This window comes from Pelodiscus sinensis, chromosome 21 (genome assembly GCF_049634645.1).
Source record: "Pelodiscus sinensis isolate JC-2024 chromosome 21, ASM4963464v1, whole genome shotgun sequence".
Lineage (NCBI taxonomy): Eukaryota > Metazoa > Chordata > Testudines > Trionychidae > Pelodiscus > Pelodiscus sinensis.
Genome location: NC_134731.1, coordinates 2,385,855 through 2,413,516, shown reverse-complemented (window position 1 = coordinate 2,413,516; position 27,662 = coordinate 2,385,855). Strand labels below are relative to the sequence as shown.

Here is a 27,662-nt window from a genome sequence, read left to right as displayed (position 1 = left end):
TTAGCGCAGTTGTTGACACCAGCTAAGGCCCACCATAAATCACACACGGTCATCGCTCCTTCCCCCAGTCCGGAGCATGTCACATTTTCTTCTGAGCCTCTTTCCCCTTCACCAGCTCCATTGGCTCTGCCTGCAGACCCGCCATGGCATTGAACTATGACTGAATACTCGTTGGCATGCAGTTCTTTCACCCCCACTATTACCATCAGCACCGGCACACATCCCTGTCTCCTATGCCGGCAAGGCACAGATCCAGGTCACCTAGATCGCCCACACTCTGGCTGTGTCTACATTGGCACCCTTTTCCGGAAAAGGGATGCTGATGAGACACTTCGGAATTGCAAATGCCGCGGGGGATTTAAATATCCCCCGTGGCATTTGCATGAACATGGCTGCCGCTTTTTTCCGGCTCGGGGCTTTGCCGGAGAAAAGCGCCAGTCTAGACGGGATCTTTTGGAAAATAAAGCCTTTTCCGAAAGATCCCTTATTCCTCTTAAATTCAGGAATAAGGGATCTTCTGCGAAAGGCTTTATTTTCCAAAAGATCCCCGTCTAGACTGGCGCTTTTCTCCGGCAAAGCCCCGAGCCGGAAAAAAGCGGCAGCCATGTTCATGCAAATGCCGCGGGGGATATTTAAATCCCCCGCGGCATTTGCAATTCCGAAGTGTCTCATTAGCATCCCTTTTCTGGAAAAGGGTGCCAATGTAGACACAGCCGCTCCGTTTACACCCGTTACCATGACAACCATAGGAGCATGTATTCCTCCAGGCATGCCTCGCCTGCCAGACATTACCATAGCCACCACCATGGTCACACCTATTATGAGCGCCATTGCCCTACACATAACTCCTCACCGCGTTATTCCCACTGTTGCTCACTTTGCTGCTACTGTGCTAATTCGCCCACCCCTGCCAAAACGAGACACCATCCCTCCCCCCAACACACACACACACACACACACACACACTCTCTCTCTCTCTCTCTCTCTCCCCCCTTCCCCTCCCACCCAGAGCGCATCCCAGGCATTCCAACATTCTGAGCCTAAGGAGGGTCAACTCTCCAACCAAGAACAACTGCAGGGAGTTTCTCCGACTGCTCCATCGTCATCTTCTCCCCACGGGGCGGTGTTTCCGGGAGACTCATTGCCAACTGATGAACTCTGACAATTTCAGGACCTTTTCAAGCGGGTTGTGGACAGTTGGGAGGTCCAGCTCATGGAAGTACAGGAAAAGCAGCACCGTCTTTTGGAAAATGTGCAGCCCTCAAAAATCCAAAGTCGCTTTGCCACTTGATGAGGCTATTTTAGAAGTGGTGGACGACATTTGGCAAAAACCGGCTTCTGCCCCTGCGACTAACAAGAGGGCCAATAAGAAATACTTTGTTCCTGTTAAAGGGATGGATTTATTCACACATCAGCAACCTAGCTCCCTTGTGGTTGGTGCGGCACAACAGAGGGCCAAGGCCCCACAATGTAAGAACAGCATCAAAGACAAAGAGGAAATGGTTGGACCTTTTCGGCAGAGAGGTTTATTTGTCGGCTACTCTGACCTTGAGACTGACCAACTCTGCGGCTCTCCACCCACCTGACTTTTTCTGGGTAAGAAAATAATAGGACTAAAATCCCTTGCCCCTGAACTCTTTGGGTACTCCTCTACCGCTCCGGTGGTGAGGCTCGTGAGAGGGGTCCCTGAAGAGGGATGGGGAAGGAGGAGAGAGCGAAATGAAAGGAATCTAGTAGCCGGATGTTACTAGCTCTAGGACCCACCGATCGGAGGTGATTGTGCTCTCCCTTCCCCCTGCCCCCGAAGGGAACGGGTGGGAGACGGGTCTGGACCCCTTTTAGCAGCACTGGCTGCATCTCTGTGCTGAAGGGCTCTGAGAGCTTAGCTGGGGCCTGCAATCTCCAGGAGGCTTTGTCATTCTAACCAGGCTTATCTAAAGAATTGGTTTCCTTAAATGTGGCTTTAAAATGCCTGTTGAATTACAAATAAAGCTTTTGTTAGGAAAACTGCCCAGTGAGCCGGAGCAGAGTTGCTGAGGGACTTAGCACCCTGACGGACTGTCTGTCAGTCCTGCACCACCAGCACCCAGAGTAAATGTCTCCAGGTGGTAACAGGAGGGGAAGAAGACTCCGAAGTGTGTAACTTGTTCAGCTTAGCAAATACAAATTCCCTATCAACTGTCTGTTTCCAGCACATGCTCTTCATAGGGGACTGGCGACCACAGATTTAGCTGCAGCTGTTCTATTCCTGGCTCTGCTATTAGCCAGTGGATGACCTTGGGACCGTCATGTCCTGCGCTGTGCCTCGCTTTACCTGCCTGTCAAACTGGGATAACGATACGGATCTTCTTTGCCGAGCATTTTGAAATGGCTGTCAGAGCCAGGGGCGGCTCGTGAGCCTAGGCAGACTAGGCGGTCGCCTAGGGCGCCACCGGCCCGGATGCCCAATGATGACATCACGGGGCTACCTGTGATTATGTCATGGCCATTGACGGCCGTGCAGGCGGGGGCGCCGATCACGCCTTCCACCTGGGGCGCCAGCTGCTACGGCCGGCCTCGGGCTGCTCCTGGTCAGAACTGGGTATGCCCACTGCTTGATTTAAGCCAGGACTCGCCTTGCAGGGCTTTTGCAGAGCCAGTGCATGATGTTCGTACTTCAGAGTTGTTGATCGTGCTTATCTCATCCGCTGACCTGATCAAAGAGTTAAGTACGTTTCTCTTTGCAGCTATTTCCGTGGTGTTCATCACCATAGCACCCAGCTCTCCTTACTTACAAGCTGTGAGTAAGAACCAGAAGCCTCAATGTTTCTTGGCATCGGAGACGACCAGGCTTAAAAATGGAACCTGTCTGAATGGGATGAGACAGGGTTAAGTACAGCTTTCTGTAGCACCTATTTCTTAATCTGTGGGCATCGGGACAGCTTAGTAACTCTGGCGTGAAATCCCCCTCGCTGTGGGACGCAGCTGCTGTCTATACAGCCAAGGGCCACTGAGCCATGTGCCCTTGCTTCACAATGGAATGAGGTTTCGCCCCGCCCTGCCTTTCCTTCCATCCTGTGCTTCACGCTCTGCTTTGCTCAGGACTCGCATGGTGCTGCAGGACTGGTTGGGGCTTTTGCGAGGGGAAAGCTTTGTCCTGTGTGTGGGGCTGTTCCAGTTGCTAAACACGTGGGCCGGCTAGGCCTGCAGTAGAAGGACCTCTCCGGAGGCGGCCAGGTGTTGTCTAACCAAGCAGGCTTTGCCTGTGTGCATTCTGCCGCATCTCTTTGGCTGCAGGCTCTCCCCAGATACTCTGCCGTGTGTCTACCCAGACCCAGCTTTCTGCGAGAAGCCAGGCCTGACGCTGCGTGGCTCTGGGGCACAAAGCAGTAGAACATGACACCCAACCTTTCCCCTGCACGGAAAGGGGAGAGGAATGAGCGCGGGCCCAACGGCTGCTGTGTGGGGGCAGTTTGGAGTGTGATCACGCGCCACCCGACTTAAAACTCCGTGTGAAGAGCCGGAGAGATGCATGCGCCTAGCGTGGAGAAGCAGCTTGCTCCACGCGGAGGAGGATGGCTCCCCAGAAGGCAGGCAGTGCGCTTCCTGACGTGCCCGTGCAGAGGCAAACTTGGCCTTCCCTTGCGCACGCGGAGCAGACGAACAGGCTGCCTCTGTACCCTTCCCTGCCGTGTGGAGGCTTCCTGGATGCACCAGGTGCTGCCGCTCGTCTCCACAGCAGATCGCCTAGGCCCGGCGGGGTTTTGTGGGGAGCGCTGCTGTTGTTTATGAGAAGACAGGAAACAGATGTGACACTCAAGCTGCCGTATTTCCGTGGGCCTGCAAAAGGTGACTGAGCAGGCAGCCCAGTAATTCATCCGGCCCTGCGTTTAGGGTCAGGATTGGATGGAATTCCATCGCCCGGAGGAAGGACAAACGAGGCTAGTCCTGCCCCGCCCGGAGTAGCGCACTGACGCCAATAGGCCTGGGCAGCAGCCTGTGTGCACAATAACGCTCCCCCCCCCCCCCCCCCGACTTTTTCCCACACTCTGTGTAGCTCAGCCAGGCCCCGCACACCCTCTTGCACCAGGTAGAGCCCGTTTCTGTCTGCCCTCCCAGCCCAGACCCCTGGCTGCCACCCACCCCCTGCACTCACAGTGGCTCCCTACTAGTTGCAAGCCTAGAGCCTGGTCTACAGGGCAGCAGAGGCAGGCTCCAGGCCCCCTACAGTAATGACGGGGGCAACAGTTTTAAGGTTGCAAAACCCAGGCATGGAATCCCTTAGTGCTTTTGGGGAGGGCAGGGGTCCAGCATCTCCCTGTTGCACATGAGCCCCGTAGATAAGTGTGTGTCCAACCTGCTCTTGAATATCCCCAGGGATGGAGCTTCTCCCCCCCCCCCCCCCCCCCCGGCAATGTATTCCAGTGCTTCACCAGGGCGTTTTTCCTAATGTCCAACCCAAACCACCTTGTGCAGTTTAAGCCCCTTGCTCCTTGTCCTGTCCTCAGAGGCCACCCCCTCCCCAGGGCCTGCACGCTATGGGGGGCCAAGGCTCTTTGGGCTGCTCCCTTGCAGCATGCCCCACCTCTGCAGGCTGTCGGGGGCAAGGCTCTGGAGGCTGCAGACCGAGAGCGGTGCTCCTAGTGCTTACTGCGTAGGGGGAGTTCTTGCACAGATGGACTCCCAGATGGACAGGAGCACTCTGAAAAGGAGCCGTCCGTGATCAGTAGTGAGACCACGTTGCCACGGCAGCAGTTTGTTGCACCAAAAGGCCAGAGACACTGCTGACTGCCCTTACCCCTCCTACTGGAGTATTGTGTCCAGTTCTGGGCCCCCTATGCAGAAGGGATGTGGACGCATTGGAGAGGGTCCAGCAGAGGGGAACCAAAATGGTGAGGGGGCTGGAGCACATGACCTATGAGGGGAGGCTGAGGGATTTGGGTGTGTTTAGTCTGCAGAAAAGCAGAGTGAGGGGGGATTTGAGAGCAGCCTGCAACTCCCTGCAGGGGGGTTCCAAAGAGGCTGGCGAGAGGCTATTCTCTGTAGTGGCAGATGGCAGAACAAGGAGCAATGGTCTCAAGTTGCAGTGGGGGAGGTCTAGGTTGGATATTAGGAAAAGCGATTTCCCTAGGTGGGTGGGGAAGCCCTGGGATGAGGCTGGAATCTCCATCCCTAGAGGTGTTTGTCTCAGCTTGACAAGGCCCTGGCTGGGTTGATTGAGTTGGGGTTGGTCCTGCCTTGGGCAGGGGCTGGACTCGATGGCTCCTGAGATCTCTTCCAGCCCTGGGATCTATGATTCTACCCTGGACAACGTGATGATCCTGTTATCACCTAGAGTGCTAGATAGAACCCCTAAAACTGCAGGGGGGGTGTCTGGGGACAGATGTCCTAGAGCAGCTGAGCTATGCGTCCCCACTTTCCCAGCATTGTCGTAACGTAGAGCAGCAGCCCTCTCTTGTACGGCCTCCATGCATTTTAAATTCTGCACATGCTTCTACCTGAGTCACCACTTCAGAGTGAGGAACGTGATTTTCTTGCTAATATTTTAACAGCCTTCTGTGTCTTGCAATAAGACACCAGGAGTCAGATCCTTTTCTTTCACCACCCTTTGCCTGTGCCTGATGTGCACAGCATGTCGGGGGGTTTCTTGCTGACCTTTCCGTTTCTGCTAATGTTTCACTTGGAGCCCTGAAATGCTGGGGTAATGCTTTGGCAAAGAAGTAGGTGGCTGTTTTCCTCCCCCAGAGGAAGTAGGATACGAGAGCAGCCTTTTTCAGTTCCTACAGGCCATTTGAACAGCGCATCCTACCCGGACTTGTAGCACCATGTCAAGAGAGGTTTGACGAGGGGGCTCTTTCAGTCTGTTACAACCTAACTTCTTTCCTAGATATAAGAGGGAGCTGGATTCTGTTTGTAGCGCAGATCTCGGTGCAATCTTAATTTTGGAGTTGCTGCTGACGCTTTCTACTATTCTCAAAATAGTGAAGCATCTGTTAGATTTTTGGGTCTCAGCGTATGGGTTGCACTCTCAGAGTTTATTAATCCAGGGTTAATTCCTTTAGAAATGTATTATCCATATGTCAAATGCGACGGCTTTAAGAAGCGCTACGTGTGATTAATCACGGCATCTTTGTGTTTCTTGTCTATGAAGGGCCTACATTGGGCATGTTTGCTGGACATATTAAGATATTTCTGGCAGCTCTTTGGGTAAGATTTAAGAAAACTAAATGGATTATCTCAAGAGTCTTACTCGAGCATCGTGCGGGTTATTCATTAGCATGGGACAGAAGCGGCGGGGTTGTTTGTCTGTGGACATGTGGCATGTACTAACTCTAGATGGGGCCCTCTCACCAGACACTTGAGATGCTGACGGGATCCTGTTTCCCTAGTGCCCTGACTTGTAAACCCTTTTGCAATAAGATCGACTAACTCCCGTCCAGCAAAATCCTTCTCTTGCTGGAAGACAGCTGGCTACGTTGAGTTGTCTTACGTTAAAATATCTTTGGAAGCCTGTTAAACCTTAATATGCAAATGCTCCTGACTGTGCAGTAAAATCCTTGAATTAATGCAGATTCTGGCAAAGACTTGCTGTGGCAGAGCCTACTAGATTCTCTTTTTAGTCCTACTTCAGCTTTTAAAAAATACCCTTTCAGGGGAACTTTGATGGCCTTCAAAGTGTCTGTCCACGTTGGCTTGTGCGTCCCTGCAGCTGCAGAACCTCATGCTGTGTAGCTTCTAGGTAACCCCAAAGCTGGCCTTTATGATTTGACCTTTTCACATTTCCTTGCTTTAAAAGAAAAGGGAAGGGGAATCTACTTTTGTGGGACAGAGGAGTTGGAGGGGGAAAGTGAGTGGTGAAGCAAGATGCTCGAAGACACCTTTTTCTCTGGAACTTCACTCCACTGCTGGCAGAAACTCAACCCATTGATCTTTTTGGAAGAAAAGCAACTCATGCACTTTCTGTTTTTTCTTCCTGGCAAGGTACATGCCGTGAATGACCCAAGCTCAGTGCTCTAGTGGAGGAGGAGGAAAACAAAGACCTAAACTGTGGCTAGAGAGGCAGGATTCTATTTTAATTCACCCCAACATATGTATTTTTTTTAAAAAACTCGTCTGCAGAGATGGGTCAGTTCTGTGCCTGAAGCCTGTTGTCTACACCCCTAATGGATGTTGTGTAACAGGCAGACACATCATGCCTGGTTTGTGCAGACGACCTGTCTGCCATGGAGCAGTTCTCATAGAAAAATGCCTGGTACCTGAAGTGATTCGCAAAGTGTTTGTCTGCCAGACTGCTGGCTCCCTGCGGAGTTTTAAAGATAAGATGGGTCTGCCCCGACAAAAGGCTCTGCAATTCTCTTCTCCCTGCCCAGGGCGTAGAGCTAATTGGGTTGGGGAGGGGGAAGGGTGGGGGAGTCAGATGAGCTCCCAGTGTGATGCTGTGGTCAAAAGGCTAATGTGATCCTTGGGACTGGTCAGCAGGAATCCGGAGTAGCAACAGAGGTTATTTTACCTGTGTGTGGCACTGGTGTGCCGGCTGCTAGCAGCCTGTGTCGGGCCTGGCGTCCGTGGGTCAGGAAGGGTGTTGACAAACTGGCGAGGGTTCAGAGAAGTCTTAAGGATGATTAAAGGATTTGAAGACCTGCCTTACAGACTCCAGGAGCTCAGTGTGTTTGGACAAGAGAAGGCTGTGGGTGCCCCGATTAGTCTGAGAACCTGCCCTGGGAACAGACTTGATTGTTCCAGGTTTAAATCCCCTCTCTTACAATTTACCAAGGCTCTGTCCCTGACCCTTTTTTAAATCCCTGTTTGTGCTCCGGGGATGGCTTGGGGGCAGCTCTCTGGCCTGTGGTGCAGGAGGCCAGAGTGGGAGCTGTGAATTAGGAACATGGCCCCTCTCACTGTCTGCCCCGGGGGAAACTGGCTTGGTAGCTTGCAGCATGTTTCTCGTCCAGTCTAAAGTAATCCCTGAACTCCTGGCTGGCAGGTCTCGGAGCAAGAGGAGGCACCTCAGGCTTGTCTCCTGGGGCCCAGAAGAGGAGTCAGTGTTCACTTCTGGGGGGAGAGAGAGTTTTCCGTAATGCCCTCTCCCCTGCAGCAGGCGGAGACCGATGTTCACGGTTTGCTAAGAACCGGAGAGATGCTTCTCCTGGCTCTCTGGCAGTGGCTGCTGCTTGCTGTGCTGGCCCAGCGTTGGTAGGGGCTTTCCAAGGGCAAACAAAGGGATGCTCTGGGAGAGTAGCTCCCATCTCTGCAGCACCTAGTGCGCCCTGCTCTTCCTTTGAGCCTCCTCATAGGGGGCTGCTTGAGCCTGCCATGAACTGCTGCATGGAGGAGGATGCAAGACTGGCCGATTAACAGGGTGCTACATAAACTACAGAGAGGGATAGCAGTAGGGTTGGGCTGGTGCGTTGTAAAGTCCAGCTTGGTTACAGGTTCCTTGCTAAACCCTGGAGGCTAAAGCTGTGTTTATACTACAGCTTATGTCCATCCTGTGTATCGTCCCCTTCGTCCCTCCTACCCCCCCATCACCTATTTATTTTGGACCTGGACTTTTAATAACACTCCGGTCATCTGAAGAAGTGGATTGTACCCCGGAAAGTTCATGACACCAGCTACATGTTTCGTTAGTCTGTAAGGTGCTCCTGGACTAGGGGTTGTTTTTCCAGTTACAGACTAACTCGGCTCCCCCTCTGAAGCGCTGTGGGCCAGCCGGTGCTCAGCTGTGTGAATAACCCACTCCCCAGACAGACCTAAGTTACGCTCACACAAGTGTGTGTGTGTGTGTGTGTGTGTGTGTGCGCGCGCCCAGCGCTAGGCCGCTGGGACAGCTTGTCCCTGGGGGGAGGTGGGTTTTTATGCAGAAGGGGCGGAAGAGTGGAGCTGCCCCCCGGTGAGGGGCTGAGTCCCCTGGAAGCTTTGTGTGCTTGAGGCAGATTGTTAAATTGCCGTAGGCTTTCAACCCTGGTTTTCCTTTAGCGGGTTCTAATTGGGGGCAGAGGAGTGGCCGGAGTTATTTTTCCAAACGTGTGGGCTACGTCTACACTGGCATGATCTTGCGCAAGAACTCTTCCAGAAGAGCCTCTACTCTGGCATGTGCTTTTGCGCAAGAGCATCCGCGCCAGTGTAGACGAAAGCTCTGGTGGCCATTTTAGTCATCAGGCTTTCTTGTGCAAGAAATTCATGTTGCCTGTCTACACTGGCCTCTTGTGTAAGAACAGTTGCGCAAAAGGGCTTATTCCTGAGGGGTGCATCTTCTTGCGCAAGAAGCCCTGATTTCACACGGTAGAACGTCAGTTAACTTGCGCAAGAACTCGGGGCCCGTGTAGACAGGCAGCATGTTTTGGCACAAAAGTGGCTGCTTTTGTGCAAGATCGTGCCAATGTCGCCACAGCTGTGGTGCCTCTTCTCCCCCCAAGCCGCGGGGAGTGGTCACTAAGGGGGAGCTGGGAAGTGTCCCGGCCTTGGGTTAAAGCGGACCCTGCCCTTTGAAGGGAGTCTGTGTGAAACCTCCCCATGGGGCCCTTGGCCGGCTGGCGCAGCCTCGCCTCGGGGGGAGAGTGGGGCAGCCTGGCCCCACTACCAAAGGGATCGGGGAGCTGTTGGGGGGAGGAAGCTTGACTCGTCTGTGCTGCGATCACGGCGGCTCCCCCCTGCGCGTGGGAAACCGGCCCGGGCGGGGGCGGAGCCGCTGTCTGCGGGGGGAGCACCCAGCGGGGCCCCCGCTTTGGGGCAGGCGCCGGGGGGGCGGGGCGCCCCGGGGCTCCTGTCCCGCCACGTGGGGGCCGGGCCGCTCCTGCGCACTGCGCCGGGGGCGGGGAGCCGGGCCGCGCACAGCTGGGCGCCGCGGGGCTGCCGGCCACAAGCGCCGCGTCCCCTGCCCGGCCGGGCTCTCCCCGCCGGGCGGCCCCATGACTCGGAGCAGCCTCGCGGGCCCGGGCCGCGCCTGCACCTGCCGCCGCCCCGCCATGATCCCCTACTTCTCGGCCAACGCGGTGATCTCCCCGCGCGCCATCCGCCAGCTGTGAGTGCGGGCCCGATCCGGCCGCAGCCCCGCGAACCCCCGCTGCTCGGGGAAAGTTTGCCCGGCTCCGGACCGCGGAGAGCTGGCTGGAAGCCCGCGAGCAGGCGGCCCAGTGGCCGGCCCGGGAACGGCAGCCGGAGGGGGGCTGCGGTCACCTCCACGGAGCAGGCGGATTCTTGGGAGAAGGGAGGAAATGTCCCCTTAGCTCCGCCTGGGTCCCTTCCCGGCCTGTCTCCCCGCAGCTGCCCTTCCAGGGACCGAGCTGATGAAATCCCTGCCCGGGAGCAGAGCTGGGTTTGGTCATGTGGGTCAGAAGTGCCCACTGCTCTTTGTCTTTAGGCTGGCAGGGCCCCCGCCTTCCGTGGGGCGGGAGGAACCCTTCCCCTGCCTTGAGCACAGGCGCTTTGCTAGAAAACACTCGAGTTTGTCTGAGCGGTTTTGTTCCTGTCTGGTTGATGTGGTGATTGTGATCCCCCTGTGATTTCGGGCCAGTAATCCAGGGAATGTGGGTTCTGCCGCGTGGCCAAGCTTTTCGCCACTGGCTAGTGACTGATTTTTCAGAAGGCTGGTGGGGGTCCGCTTCTGAACATCAGATTTTTATGATAGATGCCACCCAACATCGTTAGCAGCTTGTGAAAATCTTTGCATGGATGTGCAGAAGCTTTGGAAAGGAGTTGTCCTCTTAAAGATCCAGACCGAACGTCCCGGAGTACTTGGCTTGGGTATCCGATATCAGCACATGCTATGAAAATAGGCACAGAGATTCTTCAGTCAGCAAATTAGCCTTTTCGTTTCTGTCTTGTACTGTGCTTCACTAGACTGCAAGCTGCAACAATTTACCAGCCTCCAGCTGCAGCTTTCTGCAAACTTTCTTCTCGCCCACACCTCCCCAGACTCTGAGACCGAGCGTGCTCTCTTGCACAATGTGGGTTGAGGCGCGATTGCTGGCTTTCCTTGCCGGGCTTGTGTTGAGCTGCTCTTCTGTATTCCGCACGGACACCCTGGAAACTTGAAACTTTGAGACCAGCTCTTAGCTGGATGCTGATGGTTTGGTTAATGCTCGGAGTCCCTCAACAGAAATGAGGTTCAAGGGAACACATGGCAATTCAGTTACCCCGCGGCTCTGGTAAATTCTGCAATGATCAGCCATTCCTTGTCCTGTCTCCTTTCCATTCAGGATAATGGGCAGCTTTTGTGTGGCGAGCAAGGCCTGTGTTAACTAGTTGTTGATGGAGGGAACAGGAAATGTGACCCCTTCCACCCACTTTCCCTCTGCTCTCTTGCAAACGCCTCAGCTGGAGTCCAGCTTGCTTCATGCCCCCAGACAGTGAAGCAGCTGTCACCATCCACCCACCGCTGCTCACCCCAGCATGGTTACAGGTCACGAGCAAGCTTGGCCAGCTTCAGACTGCAAAGCTCCACCTCCCATTGCCATGCTCTTGAATAGCCAGTCCCTCTAGGTTTGGGTTGGGCATTAGGAAAAACTTCCTGTCGGTGGTTAAGCCCTGGAATAAGTTGCCCAGGGAGGTTGTGGAATCTCCACCACTGGAGATATTCTAGAGCAGGTTGGCCAGACACCTGTTGGGGTGGGCTACGCGGTGCTGGGTCCTGCCGTGAGGGCAGGGGACTGGACTCGATGACCTCGCGCGGACCCTTCCGGTTCTAGGGTTCTGTGATTCTCAGTGCATCTATACACAAGCACATGAATTTTGAAAGACTCAACAGTGGCTGGGGGGAGAGGTTGGTAGTAGGGGAGGATAAAGGCTCAAGGTAGACATTGGTAGTGGTGGTGTTACGCCAGATGGCTATTTTAAGAACTCAACTGCTGTTGTAACTTCTGAAGAGCCCAAGACCAGCTTGAGACTAGTTTTGATAAAATGCTGGCATGACCCCAGATGAGGCAGTATTCCTATTGTGGAGAGCTCCCATCAGAAATCTTGACGCTGCATTGTGATATAGATCGATGAGTATTCATAGATTTGTCAGAAGTCGTCACTAGTCACTGTTGTATTTCCTTTGTGTCAGACTAAACAATTGAGGCTATGTATTTGTTAGCTTTCTCTGTTTAAGGAGGGACCTGTAAGCCTTCCACCCTTGACCTCTAATGTTTGTAATCAGTTTCTCTGTTTAATTGACAACTTGCCCATCAACATCACAGCTCTCCCTTTTGTGTAAGAGTGTACTCAGGTTTTTGTAAATAGAAATCAAAATATGTTTACTTTGGGGAATCTGAGACAGGAAATCATAGGACAGGAAGAGACCTCAAGGTCATCAAGAGCAGTCCCCTACCCTCAGGACAGGATCATGCACTGCCTGATCATCCCTGATCGATACCTGTCCAACCTGCTCTTAAATATCTCCCTGATGGAGATTCCACAACCTCCCTAGGCAATTTATTCCAGTGTCTAACCACCCTGGTTGGATATTAGGAAAAACTTCTTACCTAGCTAAACCTCCCTTGCTGCAATTTAAGCCCATTGCTTCTTGGTCCTATCCCCAGAGATTAAGGAGTACAATTTGGAGGTGGGGGTTGTTGTTTGGGAACAGGATAATTGCTTGTGTTTGCTGAAACATTTCCTTTCTAATGCCTTGCTTACGTGAAGTAAACATTTTGGTGGTTATGGATACGTTTGCTCCATATACATTACTCAGCCTCAGACTGTGGGTTACAGATTTATCTGTGGAAAGAAACAAGCCAAAATGGTGGGGTAGGGGAGGGAAACGAAACTTTTCCTGTGTCCGATTTAGTAAAGGGCTTTGGGAGCCCAAGGGGGCAGTGTCCAGGAGCAGCTGCAATTGCAGTTTACGCGGAAGGGCCACCCTTTCCTTTCCTGGAGTTGGTGATAACTCAGTTATCAGAGGAGCTTGCCCTGTCCTCAGCCTTCTGGAAGTTGAGATTAACAGGCATTAAGGAGTGTGTGGCCCTTCCGCTGGAGCCCAGTTTTGTATTAACACATCCATCTGGGGCAGGCCTCTAAAGGGGCAGTGGTGTGGGGTTTGTGGCAGGAGAGCGGGGAGTTTGCAGCCGTTGCTCTGTAATGAGAATGTTTTGCTTTGCAAATCAGGAATTCGGTTTGCACTCGCACGTTTTCATGCAGTTACCTGGAAAATCAGACAGTGAGGTTTTGGGGCACCGAAGCAGCCGTCTCTGTGTGGAATGGTCAAGACGGCTCCTGGGTTGCTAATGGCAGTAGTTTTGCACGTGTGTGTTCATTAGTAGATGCCGTTAGCTAATTGGCGTGCTCAGATATCTGCAAAACAAAAATGTCCCAGGTTCATGTTTTGAGTTGGTGGTTTAGTCAACTGGGCCTTGACTATCTCTCGTTCACAAGATTCAAACCAACATTTAGGAGTCTTCTGTTCATCAAAGTACCACCCTCAAAATGGTATCTTGATTTAGGGCTAGCTGCTACCTCTGTTGAACTCAGAGGGAGCAGCAATTGGTGGTTAGTTTATTCCCGTCTAGGACCTAAAATTTCACCCAGAGATCACGGCAGCTGTTGGAAAGATCAGGGTAGATGAGGCTGAGCTATAAATGCCCAAGAGCTGTTACAGAAGACACCTGTAGTAATCTCCACAAGTCGGTCTCCACTCTGCTTGCTCATTCTTTAGGGTTCACACCAGGTTTTGGTATGTTCTCCTGTGAGTCAGTCCTTGAAATGTCTGATACTCAGCCCTGAGAAGGCAGCAAATGTTCCTTGATGTTACAAGCAGGCCTCTTCCTCTGCCTTCTGTGTTTTAGAGAGGAAGGGGCAGGTCCAGTGGTTAGGGCTCTCCCTGCTCCACCACAGACTTCCTGTGTGACCTTCGCCAAGTCACTTAGGGCCAGAATGTCAAAGGTCTTGAAGTGCCTCGAACTCCCATTAGGGTCTGTAACAATGGTTAAACCTCACCCAGATACTTTTATTAGCGCTCTCTGGCTCTTACCATAGTATTTTACCAAAACGGAATTATTTATACATGTCTTATTTACTATTTTGTAAACTGAGAGAGATCTTTAATGAGTCTAGTTAAAGCTGGCCTGTTCCCTGTGATGGGGGAGAAGCTGTCCATATGTTGAAGAGACAGTTTTAGACTAAAAGGAGGCACGAAAAAGATCAGTTTCTCCAAATAAGTTTTACGTGAGCCTTGAAGTCCTTTACAGCCATGGCTGTCAACCTGTGTACCATTGTGGGCAGCAGGCAACGCCGTATACGTGCTACCCGTATGGCCCTGAGGATGTCACGAGCCACAGCTGTGGTGACTGGGCTGCCGAGGGAGAACGGCTGCTTTAAAAGAAAACAGCTGAAAACTCTTTCAGCAAAGGGTTAAAGCTAGCCCGGAAATGTCTTTGCAGGTTTGGATAGCGCAGGCTGGTGCTACTGCTCAAAGTAACCAGCTTCCTTCAGAATGTGTGTAATCTACAAAGGGCGTGACAAGCTGTTAACAAACAGGGCATTTGTTTTGTACACAATGTCAACAATACTCTTTTTGACTCATTTCTTCCTCTCTTCACTGTAGGCCCTCTCCTGGGTTCCCTCTCCTGGGTTCCCTCTCCTGGGTTCCCTCTCCTGGGTTCTCTCTCCTGGGTTCCCTCCTAGGAAGCCTGATCACGCCCTTAGACCTAACTTTGCAGATTAAGCTTTACAATGTAATTCCTTGTGTGGAGGTAGGTATGTGTTCAGCCATGAACTGTGTGGCTGCCGTGTGTGTTTCCAGTATCCTGGAGGCTATTCTGTATCTCGGTGAACGGCATCCTATTGAAGAGCTTTAATTGCTTTTCTACCTTTGTAAATATTTTACCATCGTGGTGCAAATTGCTGACGCTGGGGATTTAAAGAGAGAGCTGCAGACAAATGGTGATTCCAGGAAAAGGCAGTTCCACAGGGTAACTCAAACGGCTGCTTCCAGCTGCAGGTGAAGTCATCTTGGGAATGAAGGGTCATTTGTGGTTTTGGCTGTTTGACCTCTCCAAAATAGACTGGTTAGAACAGGGGTGGGCAATAATTTTTGCCGGAAGGGGCGTGGCCTCAAAACTGAAGGGGCGGGGCCAGGATGCTTTTGGGCTTCCGCGCCCACAGACCGTGATTGGTCTGGGAGTGGAGGAGCCCCTGTGGGCCCTCCCTTCCTGTTAAGCACCCATGCCCCTGGTGGTGGGAGGAGACTTCCCATGCTCCCCCACTCCCAGGTCAATCAGGACCTGGGGGCAAGGGAGCACGCAAAGCCTCCTCCTGCCCTGCCAGGAGCACACAGTGCTTTTAAGTGCCGCATGCTTCTTGCAGGGCACGGCCAGGGTGGAGGAAACTTCACATGCTCCCCCAGGCCAATCAGGGCTTGAGGGTTGGGGAGTGCACAAAGTCTTCTCCTGCCCTGCCAGAAATGCTCAGCGTTTCAAAGCGCCTCGTGCTCCTGGCAGGGCAGAGGAAACTTCGAGCGCTCTCCCTCGCCCCAGGCCCTGATTGGCCGGGGGGAGGGGGAGCGTCAGGGCCTCCGCCGGCTGGATCAACATGCTTGGCAGGCCAGATCCGTCCTGTGGAGCCCCGGGCTAGCGCGTTCTGCTCAGCACTGAATGGCAATACGACGTTCCTGGCGTGCTAGCGACAGCCTTGCTTGCCTGGGCAGCCATATTGTCTGTTCCATCTTTCGTGGCAAGGAGTTGTGAACTGAACTTCGTTTCTGTGCCGCCTCTCCCCAGCAGTTAGAATGATCAGCCTGTCTGAGCATCCCCGCTGAGCTGAGTGCCCTTGCTTCCTTCTCTCCTCCTTTCTCGTTCACCCGCACACGCAGCTCGGGGAAGGCCTGCCACTGCCCAGTGTTTCTCCCCTTGAGACTTTTTTCCAGTGACCTCAGTGCATTTGCATAGGTGTGTTTGAGCGCTCTGGGGATCATTAACCCAGGCCGTGGATGTGTTTTCCATTTCTAGCCTTCCTGTTGGACTTCCTGTGTGTGTTCCTGGAGGTGGTGTGTGTTTGGTTTCACTGATCTTTTGTGGGCCATTGTCAGAGACAGAATATGGGACAAGACGGACCAGGATGGCCATTCCTACGTGGGGAAGAGGAAGGGATGCCTGAAATAGGGCCAGGACTTGAGCACGCTATCAGTGATCCCTGAATAACAAGTTGTCAGGCAATAAATATTTAGCTGGTCTTCCAGATTCACGTTGGAAGGGCCATGAACCGTGCCAGTCGCCTCTGAGATGCTGGGGTCTGGTGGGACTGCCGTGTCAATGTTCACTCCCAGGGGAAAAAATGGTTTTCCTGTAAAAGTTACTGGTCGCTCCCGGCGTCTGTAAAGACAAGAACCCATCAGTAGTAGAGAATGGCCCTTCTGGGGCCAGCTGATATCTAGGCTGCCTGGTTCTTGCCCAGGACTGCACCTCTTTGGGGTCGTTGTTACAGAACCTCAGGCTAAAGCAGGATTTCCGGGAAGGGATGTAAATGCCTTCTGGCTAATGTTGCTGGGATGCTGATTATCTGGCCAGTCTCTCCAGGGTCAGTCAGTTCAGTCAGTTCCCTGCCACACTGGCCTGACCCACAGCCCGGGAGCCATATTCTCCGGAGCTGGTTTACAGCTAGTTCAGCAGGCCCGTTTCCTACCTTCTGCTACACGCTGAGCAGAATCAGAAATTCAGCGTGAAGTCTGACCCCCATCTTCAGCTGGATTCTCGTGTGACGTCAGCCTGCTATTCAGAGAACCTTTTTCCCACACACAGGAAGTCAGGCCAACCCTGCGCCCTTAACTTTGAACTTCTTAGCTTGTGTTGGCCTGTTGTTGACATAACGTGGCGTCATTTGTTTGCTTAAAGGCAGCTTTGCACTGGGAGTGTGTTTATAGACACTTAAGTGTTGGAGCTTTCATTCAGCAATCGACAGCTACCTGGGACTAGTCCGACTGGGCACCTAGCTACACCCAGTTACATCATGTAAGATCTGAAATCATTGATGAAAGAGACTTCGATGTCGTAAGCCAGTCGCTAACTGACACACATGCTCCGGGCGCTGTTTTCATTGGCTTCCACGTTTATCGTATCCGGTTCTGGCTGCATGGGGGTGAGTGAGGAGACAGATCTGATTGGACTGTGGACGCCTCTGGCATAGCAACACTGTTCCAGAGGAGAGGTTTTACATTGGGAATAAAGACCTTAGAAAACAGGGATGTAAATTTGGTAAGTATCACCCTTTACTGGGTGTTGCTTACTGGTAATGGGTTAACCGGCACCCAGCCTAGCCGGAGCAGCCCAGGCGGGTGGTTAATCACTTAAACATACAGTTTAAACATCTAGTTTAACTGGTTAACATTTTCAACACTATTTTCATCCCTGATAGGAAAGGTGGAACCAAACCTAGAGAGCAGTTCACGTGGGTCAGGGAGTGATCCTTGAGAAGCACGTCCTAGCCAGTTGCTGGGCTGACTGGAAAGGTAATTGGGTGAAATTCTGTCCTGCCTTCTCAGCAAGGGCAGCCTGGCCGATCTAATGATCCCTCCTGGCTTTGAAGCTCTCTGAATGTGTATTGCCCCCTAGAGTGTCGTCCCAACGGGGAGCGGTCCAGGGGCCCCGTCTCTGCGAGCCCAGCCCCTGGCCTGCATGCTCTCCATTGGGAAATTTGTGAACTCGAGAAAGGAAGGTTCTGGCAGTTGGCCAGTCATGTGCACGTATCTGTGTCTCCTCGTGAAGTGCGGAGAACTAAGTGGTGAAAAAACATTTCCAAGAAACTAGAAACATTCTCTGAAGTAGGGGCACGTGTGTCAACTAAAGTAACAAGCGGGTTTTGTTTTCACAGCGTGGAACGACCGCATTTACTTCAGTGCATCTGTCTGTCTATGCGAGTACTTGACTGAGCCTCGTCGCCATAGTAGCTGGACGTGTGCGGCACTTTCCTTTACTGACAGCGGTGATTAACAAGCAGAGATTTGCGCTTTCTCCTGAAACCCCTCTAGTTGCCTCCTAGGCTAAACCCACAAATCGTTTGTTCTTTCTCTGAACAAATGTGTGTGTCCTTTGAGTAGCCAATACTGAAGACCACGTGTTTGCATGTGTATTTTGTAAGGATGGGCTTACACAAACTGTGTTGTCCGATATTGGTGTGACCGTCGCTCAGCTTCCCAGTAAATAACCCTCTTTTCTGGGCTTTGTGTACATGTGGCTAAAACTTGTGGCAGACATTTGGTTTTTGGTGCAGATATAGCCTGTCTGCCTATCCCTCTGGTTTAGAGTTTGTGACGTGGCTTGGGGGAACAAGTCAAATTAAGTTCAGATTCATCTTTTGACCCAGCACAGCCTCAGAACATTCTAGGAGCTGAGAGTTGCTAGATTACTGCGATGCCTCCAAAACCGTGTATTTACAAAGCCTCATAGACCTTCAATCACAAAAGCTATTTTCTGAGCTTAAGTGTTAGGGTGTCTTGAAGGTTCACGTCGGGTCTTACTGTTGCAGGCTGTTTACTATTCCGCTCAGAAACCCTCCTGTGCTGTCACAGGTAAACACGCCTGCATTTCTCTTGCTTTTTGAATATTGCAAGTTGAATAGTGTCTTTGCTTGGGTCCGTCTGAGCCTCCTGTTCGTTGTATGGTGTCACCATGTATGATGTCACCATCTTCTTACATCATAGTTGGTTGCTGTGGCATCATGGTCACACCAGAAGGTTGATCTCTGGTGGGAAATAAGTAGTAGAAAAAAAGCTCTCTGAGGAACAAGTGTCCACCTTTACTACCAAGGCTCTTTGTAGGAAAAGAAATAGGAAGAGAAATATGAGGTGTGTGCCATGTTTATACAAAGTGATCAGCTGTGTACAAGCCTTCAGTTGGTTTGTTTTTTCTTCCTTCAGTAAAGGTGTTACAAGGAGGTGGGAGGAAAAATTGTTCATCTTGGCCTCTGATGACAGGACAAGAAGTAAGGGGCTTCATTTGCAGCAAGGAAGGTTTAGGTTGGACATTAGGGAAAACTTCCTACCTGAAAGGGTGTTAAACACTGGAATCAATTGCCCAGGGAGGTTGTGGAATCTCCATCGGTGGAGATATTTCAGAGCAGGTTGGACGGACACCTGTCAGGGATGATCTGTGGTGGTGTTTGGTCCTGCCATGAGGACAGGGGACTGGATTCGATGACCTTGCGAGGTCTCTTCTAGTGCTAGGGCTCTATGATTTTTGCACAGGGACTATTGTTTGCAGGAACCGTATTCCACACGTGTGCTTTAGACAGTCGTCGTTTCTCCTTGGATTGTATTTTGCACGGTCCGTGTTCACCTTGGACGGTGGCAGCTCGCCAGTGGATTGATGTGAGTAGTCAGACTTAAACCACTGCTGGAGTCTCCGGGGAGCCAGCGAGGCTATTTTGGGTCAGACAGGCTGGGGTAGGTCACTCTGACTTTGCAAGAGAGAGATTCACCTTTGGCCTCTCCTCATCAACAAGCCAGACCAGTTGCACTTGAACATTCAGTGGACGAGGCGCAAGTAGGAGTAACTGTAGCTGGCCCAGTTTTCAGGAGTGGTCAGAATTCAACGAGTCTCTTCGCCAGCCCCAGGCTTTCTGAAGGAGGAGATGCAAGCCGCGCTTGGAAGGCAGCTGAGCTATGGAAAGGCGATTGTGAGGTGGTGAGTGCTCCCGAATGGCTGCTGAGCTTTGCTGCCCCTTGCTGCGAAAGGGCAGGTGGGGAAATGCGAAAACAGAAAAGCCAGAACCGCTGGGTTCTTTGGGGAGTTTCAGGCTTGGAAACCAATGAGCGGGTATGGAAGCAAATTGTTGCCAGCATCCCCATGAGCCTCCCATCCCTCCTCGGCCGGCCGGGGAAGAGCAAGCAAATTGGGACTGTGCGCACTCAGGCACCCCACTAGCAATGGAGCTTGGGCGAGGGTGGGCTGTGAATTGTCTCGTGGCACGTGCAGCGTGGGCCTGCCGAGCAGTGGCGGCGGGTGCTGCTATCGCCTCTCATGAGATGTCAGGGCTGGTAAAGAAGCCGGGCACTTGGGGCTCCAGGTGTCTGAGGGCTGGGTCCCTGAACGGACATGCGCCCCGGCCGTATGCATGGGGAGTGGGCAAGGCTTCACTTTGTGTTGCCTGGCTCATGGGAGGCGAGGCGCCGCTGCTTTCGTGTCCTCCCTGTGTCGCGTTACGAAGCAGTGTCGCATGGGCCTTGATCTTTAACTCCTTACTGACCCGGGAGAGGGCCCTGCTGTGTATCCCGGGACTGCGTGGGCTGCTTTGTAGCTTTTGGGAGGGGCCTTGCCTCTTAGAGTGCGTGACGGGCCTTGTCGACTCCAAACGTGGCTTGTGGGGTATTACGCTGAGCTAGAAACCCCTGGCAATGGGGTAATTGGCATGTTGAGTGGTCCCCGAACTGTGGGGTATACCCACCTAAAGGGACACAGAGGAGAACATTCAGGGGGCACACAGAGGGGCGCAAGCAGCACCCATGGGTGACAGGGAGAGAGCACCATGCTTCCAGCCCTGCTTCTCCCCCAGACCAGCTCCTCTCCCAACCCCATTCGCCCCCAGCTCCGCTCTGCCCCCCCCCAGCTTTCTCCCCCCTCCCCCAGCTCTGCCTTCAGCCCAAGCGCCATTGCTGCAGTGGCCTGGGTTGTGCAGTAATGGGGGGTGGGGAGGACAGACAGACTGCTAATGGTAAGGGGGTGAGGGTGACTGGAAAAGTTTGTGTTGCATGGAGACTAGGTAGGCCTCAGTTGTTGAAAGATCGCGTCAGTACTGCCCACTGGATCCTTCTCACGGAGCTGTATCTTGTGGGCTCCCCTGAGTCAGTCCCGGTGCTGACCCAAGCAGCGTTTTCATGAATGCCTTGGCTAACGGAGTGGAAAGTGCGCGGGTCATGTTGGCAGGGGACCCCGTGCTGAGAGGGGTGCAAGCCCCGTGGAGGGCAGGGTTAGCATTAAATGGCCTTGACCGATTGGAGAACTGGTCCCAATTCAACAAGGTGGAATTTAGTGAAGGCAAGCGCAGAGTACTTCGCGTCCGAGGGCAAACCAAGCGCACCGCTCAAGTGGGGGATAACTGGCTAGGCAGGAGTGCGGCTGAGGGGGCCTGGGGACGATCGTGGATCATGGGATTGACTATGAATCACGAACAGAAGGCTGCCACGGCTCTGGAGCTGCATTGTGGCGTGGCGTGGGTGAGGCCCAGGAGAGCCCTCTAGGCTGCGCTTTAGGGAAGATGTGGACAAACGGGAGTGTCCAGAGGAGAGCTCCGCACATGATCAGAGGGTTACAAGCCCTGACCGCTGCAGAAGGGTTACAAGCTGGGCAGGAAGACTGAGGAGGATCTGATAAGCCTTCCAGTAGGCGAAGGGCTGCTATAGAGAAGACTGCAATCCTAGTTCTCCATGCCCACTGGCGAGGGGAGAAGAAATGGGCTTCATCCGCAGCCGGGGAGAGTCAGGTGAGATACGGGGAGGAGGAGGATGCTTTCTAACTCTCGGGGTAGTGCCGTTCCCGAGCCGGCTCCTGGGAGGTTGTGGCATCCCCATCGCTGGAGGTTTGGAAGAGCAGGTTGGACAAGCTCTTGCTGGGCTTGGTCCTGCTTCAGCCCGGGGGCTGGACTTGCTGGTTTCTTGCGGTTCCTTCCAGCCATGCTGCTCTGAGAGTCTGAGGTGCCCCAGCAGTAAGTGAACATGTAGCTGGGCCCGACAGCGAATATGGGGCTGCAGGGACGTGTCTGAAAATTCCCCTGGTTGCTCCTGGTTCCTTCCTCTCCGCCTTTGAGAGGGGAGGTTGGGGGGCTGTTGGGTTTCTCTTGGCGCTCTGGGGGAAGTCACAGGAATGCTCGGTGTTTTGCTTCCTTGTGCCAGACGACTTTCTTTAGGGTAAGTCTTGGTAAGGCCCATTGGCCAGTGCTTGAAAGCCGTGCTTGGAAGGTCTCTCGTCCTCCAATGCCTCTCCACCCCAGCAGCAGCCCTTCTTCAGTGGGACTTGACGAACAGCAGCGATGTTTGTTCACCCTACCGGCCGCCAGCCGCGGTTTCAGAGGGGCAGGGAGGGTGATGGACAGGAACGTGAGGAATGAAGCACTCTTGGTAAGTTGATCCTGAGCCAAGAGCAAATTGGCAATGTCGCTACCAAGGAAAACTCGCCAGGCAGACTTGGAGGGCCTGGGAAGCCACGCTGGATTGGCATTTAAAAACCAATCTCTGGTTCATCTCAGCTTCTGATTGGGGGTGTGCTCAGTGATTCCTGAGTCCTAGTGGTTATCGCAGCGGATACGTGACTGCACTGAGAAAATGGCGGTGCACCTCGCCGTCCTCATGGTGACATGCTGGCACCTCTGCCAGCTGCCTTGCACATGGAGGAGCGCAGTGAGATGCCACAGTGGCTTAAAAATTCCTTCCTGCCTCTCTGCTGCACCTGCCTCATAGATATGCAGGGGAAACGCTCACAGCAAACTTCCTGAGGGCAGACAAGTCCGTGGGGCGAGGGGGGCAGGAGCAGAAGTGACCTGCCTGCCCCACAGTACCATTCCATCCAGCACAGCTCACGGCCCCTCTTCTTTCCCACGCTCTACGTTTTGGCAGTCCAGTGAGCGGTGACGTGTGGCTCGTCACACCCCTGCTGGTCTGCAACGGCCTCTTGAGACACTGCTCCAGTGTGTTTTGCCTTGTGGCGTTTTATCAATGAGGTGGTTCTGCTTCAAGACTAACGTGTTTGCGAAGACTCCCCTACATCCGCCGCCGCCCGCCGTGGTTTTAGCGAGCCGGAGGGATGCGCTGCATGGGTGGTAGTGCACTCTGCTAGGGTGAACAGGACCCCGGCCTCTTGCGGGGGAGCACCGCGCTAGTTAGTCCCAGGGCAGAGTACTGCCGCTTTCCCGGGCGAGGGCTGCTGGCCTAGAGCCGACAAAGGGAAGCGCCGGAGTCTCTGTCTAGGTATTTCACGTATCAAATGGATGGTTTAGTCAGTACAGGAAAGTCTGTCTTTGCTAACCAATGGTCATTGCTGGGAATTGTTTCCAGTCCCATTAGGAGAGAGACATTTTTGCTTTCCCTGTCCCTGTGAACGGGGCTCTTGCACCAAGTGAGTCACTGTCCTGTTTGCAAAGCTAGAGTCCCGTCCATCGCAGCGTGGGGGTGGGCACACCGGGCGCTTGGTTACGGCGCCGTCACCGGCGCATCCAAAGCTCCCAGCGATTGCCAGTCTCACTTCGGGGCTGCGGAGAGAAGCCTGAGCACGAGCGTTCAGAACACCCTTCATTGGGATTGGTTGTTGCCTGTCTGGTAACCGAGCGGGCTGTTACATGTGAGAGCGGGGTAGAGATGTGGGTGGTTAACGAGTAAACGTCACCCTTACCCGTTCTGGTTAACCGGCCGGGGCTGGAGCAGCCGCCCGCCCCCATTTACTTGGTTAACTGGTTAAACAGAATGCTTCACTAGTTAACTAATTTAAATGGGGTTTGACATCCCTAGTTGCCTCAGCACAAAGGGCTGGTTGAGCCCCAGGTGGACGCGGGGAGCAGAAAATGCAGTGGGAGCGTGGGAGAATAAATACAGTGGCAGGTGAGCAGCTGTGCCACAAAACTCCTGCCACGTCACGCGAGTCTTCTGCCGAGAGCGTCGTCACCGCGTGGCTCCGCACCTGGTTCCAATTGCAGCGTTGGCCCTGTGGCCGGAGGGGGGCAGCCATGTGTCCTCCTCCGACATGGGCCTGCTGCAGGGAGGTGCTTGGTGGGCCGTCCTCTGAGGCAGCCCGTCTTCTCCGCAGCAGAAGGGGCCCTCTGATCCGGCCCTCGTTCCCAGCGGTTTGGGGCCGTGGCACTGCACTTCCGCAGGGTCTGCAGCAGCTGCCTGCTTTCCTCGCCTTGCCGCCATTGCTGGCTTCAGTTCAGTCGTGCCAGGGTAGCGATGGAAGCACTAGCACCACACCGCCAGGTAGTTTCAAGCACCGTGCTGTCGGGGCCTGCCGAGGGAGGCGTCCGGAACATGGTCGTGGTGCTGGTACGCCTCGTCATGGTGAGAGGGCAGTAACCGTAGAGACCAGGCTACCTCGCGGCTCCAAATGCAGCTTGCGCAAGATTTGCTTTGTAATCCCGGTCCCCCTTGTACTGTGCGTCCTTCCTTCCGGATTGGTTTCCCTGGTTGCTGGCTGGCGCCCTCCAGCTCACATCTCCGTTAGCTGCCCCCGCCGTGCGTGCAGCAGCCGTGCCCCCAAACAGACTGAACGTTTCCCTTGGGCGCGGCAGCCCTCCTTGTCCCTGGTGAGCCGACCGATTCCCGCCCATCTGCCAGGCCAGATTGGTGTGCAGGAGGGATTGGGAGTGAGCATGGGGGTTAGGGCAGGTGTGAATCAAGACCAGATCCAAATTCAGCTCAGTGCTGGCAAGGGGAGTCCAGATTCCCCACTTCATGGGGAATGCAGCCAGGACACTCCATGTAGGAGAGCCGGCGGTCCCGGTTCCTTTTCCATCTTCGTCGTGCTGGCCATGCTTTGGCTAAATATAGATGGCCCTGGACTTGACTAATATGGAGAGGGACAGTATGTTGACCTCAGTGTGTCTCCCTTGACTTCTGTTACAGTAATATTTAAAGCAACAGCGCCTCTTTGGTTTGAAACTACCGGGCTCTGCTAGCCAGACCAAACATGGTGCGGTCTAGGGGTGCAGAGAGTCTCGCCCAGCTACACTTAAAGAAGTTTGTGCCTTAGATTAGCAAGAACCTGGTTTTTAAGAAATAAATCTGTTTGGAGCAGAAGCTGCCGTAATGGGGTTTGGCTGTTCGGGGATGGTTAAACCTAACACACTTTGTAGAAGGAAGCCGGGCTTTCAACCTTTCAGTGACTAAGGAAATGACAGATCCAGTTCAAAGAATGCCCCCAGGACTGTCGGTGGGCACATTGGTTTTCCACAAAGGAGTCCCCGTTTTACAAACTAGCAGCGTGCGCTGCCTCTTTGGATTCTTAACACGCAGAATAAATTCCGCCGTCTGAATTCTCCCAGATTGGTTAAAGTGCATTAAAACTCTCCCGGCGCGTACATCTCGCCACTGCGCTCGCAGCATAAAGGGCAGCTCGTCTTGGACAGAGCCAAGCACTTAAATAAGTACGGCGCATGCAGTCACAACGTTCCCTTGGCTATAACTTCTCTGCTTAGCAGGGCTGATTGGGTGAGGCGTCCGTGGATGTTTAAACACTGGAGCGCTAGATGAACAGATCACGTAGGGGTTTAGTCTGGGAATGTCTTGACCTAGGAGTCTTTGGGGATGTTATCATTACAAGCCAAGCCCCTTTTGCCTCCTCATTTCCAGCCTCTATCACTGGTTGAAAAATGCCTGGGATTCTCCATCTGCTGGGTATGTTTCCTCTGTGTGAGCTGCTGTGTCCCCCTCCCTTCCTAAAGAGCTGGGAGCACAGTGCGCTTGTGCATCTCGCGAGCCAAGGCGCTTTACAGCCCTCGGGTAGGCAGCTGCTCCCCTTTCTCCTGAGTAAACTGAGGCAAACGTGGTGATGCTGTTTGGCCAGAGTCATGTGACACTTGGTCTCTGGAAGCCAGATTCTCCCAGGCTTTGGTGTTGGGAACCCGAACCGGTTTCATGGCTCGCTGTGGACAGGTCTGCCCTTCACACGCTGTGTCAGAGCAGCTGCAGTGCATGCGCGAAGGATCTCCAGTGCCGGCGGGAGAGCGTCTCCAGAGAGGCACCAGCTATGTCAGCAGATCTTTCACGTCCCTGTGCGATGTGGTTCCAGCGTGCCGGTGCGCAGCAGACGCCTGCTCTCGGGGGAGCTTGCATGGTCTCTGCCTTGCCTGGTTACGTGGCCACACGCCGAATGTACTTCACACCACATCACAGCACAATGGCTCGGTCACGTCCCCAGGAATGGAAACTCTTTCCGGAGTTTGCAGCACCTCCCCTGTGGCAGAAGGATGGTCAAGGTGCTATTTCACCTGAAACCTAGGCTGTTAAAAAGGCTAACGAGGCAAACAGCAGCACTTAACCGGTGAACTGATTTACCAGTGGTCCCGCTGCATCCAGGGCGCCCAGCACGCTTGGGCCCGGCGTGGCTGCCACTGCCAGAGTTCTGGACAAGGGCCAGTGAACGGGTAAGCCTCAAGTTCCTGGCATGCTCACCTCCCTAAAACAGCATCCGCCGTCCTGGTGAAAGGTGGCGACACTGCCTTGTTCCAGCCTGCGCCCGCCAGCTGCATGGGAACTGCCGCCTGGGGTGCGCGGAGGAAGCCTGTTCGCTTTTTCAGCTGGTCCTCTTTGACCCCGAGGCCCTTGCCAAACAGGAAACGCCGCCGCCTCCCATGCGGGTTCTCTCGCGTCCCCTCAGCGTGGCGACCGCGCTGGTTTCAGGAGCGCGCTCCCGTAGCCCAGCTTCGGGGCAGGGCATGACGTTGCTAGCTGGGTGGGGTGGGAGAGCTGGGCTTCCGGCCCTTTTCTCTGCCGTGGAGCCCGTGTGAATGCACTTGCTGCGTCGCTTCCTTGGTGGGGTGCTGGGTATCGTGGGCAGGAGAAAGCCAAAGGCCCTTCCGATCTGCCTCGCCAGCCCCGTCCATGCTCCGCTGGCTGTTGTGAGGCCGGGGCAGGCACGTTGGGGGCTGTGCCCCGTCCTCCGGGCGCTGGAGCTGGCAGGGAGGGCCTTGCTAGTCCGGGGTGTGGGCCCCAGCCTTTGCCATGCCTGCTGGCCAGCTCTCCAGATAGACAGAGCTGGGGCAGGCTGTGGCCGTGCTACTTCCCAGCTCTCTGGGGCAGGCCACGGCCGCATTGCCTGCCAACGCTCCAGGGCTCAGGAGCTGGGGGCGCTGCCCTGGGGCAGGAGGCTGGTCTCTGGTTGACAGGGCTGAGGTAGCCACTGCTCAGGTCCTTGGGACAGGTGGTGCGTGGCTGGGCTCGTCCGGCCGCAGGCAGGGCAAAGGGGAACCAGGCAGGAGCTGCTGAACTGGGGGGTGCGTTTGACTCCGGTCTCTGGAGTCTGGGTTTAAGTCGGCGGCCCTGTTGCTCCAGTGGGCAGGTTCTGGATGTGGCTGCCAGGGGGTCCCGAGCACAGCTGGTTTCAGGACCCCGGAAGAGCAGGAGAAATGCTCGGGGGGCCGGGCCAGCTGCGTGGGTGGGAGCCTGGCCTGGCGCGGGGCGGCCCCACCCTTGTTGGCGGAGCCGGGCGCCCTTTGCTTAGCCCCAGGCAGCAGCCTCTAGCACGTCGCCTGCTCTCGGCCTGGGCAGCGCTGCGTCGAGCTGCTGCCCCGCCAGTCGCTCCATGATCCCACCCCCAGCGGCTCTGGCTCCTGCGTTTCGGGGCGGCTGGTGGAAATACCAGAGACGTGCTCTGAAGAGCCGCAGAGCCGGCCTTCCCTTGGACAGGCCCTCTGGCAAGAGCGACGAGACAGGCGGCCCCTGAGGAGATGCTCCCTGCCTTGAGGTGCCAGCGCCAGAGCCGAGGGGCCCTGCAGGGGGTGCTGGGGAGTCGTCTCTCCCCCCCCCCCCCCCCCCCGCGCTCCGCGAGCGGCTGTCTGCCACTTCAGCCGTGGGGCACTCTCGCAAGGGGGAGGAGAGGGCCAGGCGCACACGAACTCCGGGACACGCGATGGATCGGCAGGCGTCTTCTCAGCTGTGGGCCCAAGAGGTGGCTGAGAATGAGCTGTCAGGCCAGGCCTGGGAACGGGGGCTCTGCCACGGACTTGCTGGGTGATCTTGGGCCAGTCGCTTTGCCTGTCCGGGGTGGGCAGAGCCCTCCCTATCCGTTCCGGTGCTC

At 54.4% G+C, this 27,662-nt stretch overlaps 1 protein-coding gene across 7 annotated transcripts in view; it reads left to right on the top strand.

The window, feature by feature from the left end:
- SSH2 (slingshot protein phosphatase 2) overlaps window positions 1–27,662 on the top strand; it is a 135,970-nt gene that overhangs the window by 70,944 nt on the left and 37,364 nt on the right. The window contains exons 1-2 of one of the 7 annotated variants that reach the window (XM_075904609.1): window positions 9,879–10,000; window positions 10,607–11,126. The exons of 1 other annotated variant lie outside the window; for it this stretch is intronic. In XM_075904609.1, the coding sequence (XP_075760724.1) occupies window positions 11,080–11,126 (47 nt within the window). In that variant the 5' untranslated portion in view covers window positions 9,879–10,000; window positions 10,607–11,079. 5 more of the 7 variants (XM_075904603.1, XM_075904608.1, XM_075904611.1 and 2 more) reach the window with 5 other exon arrangements.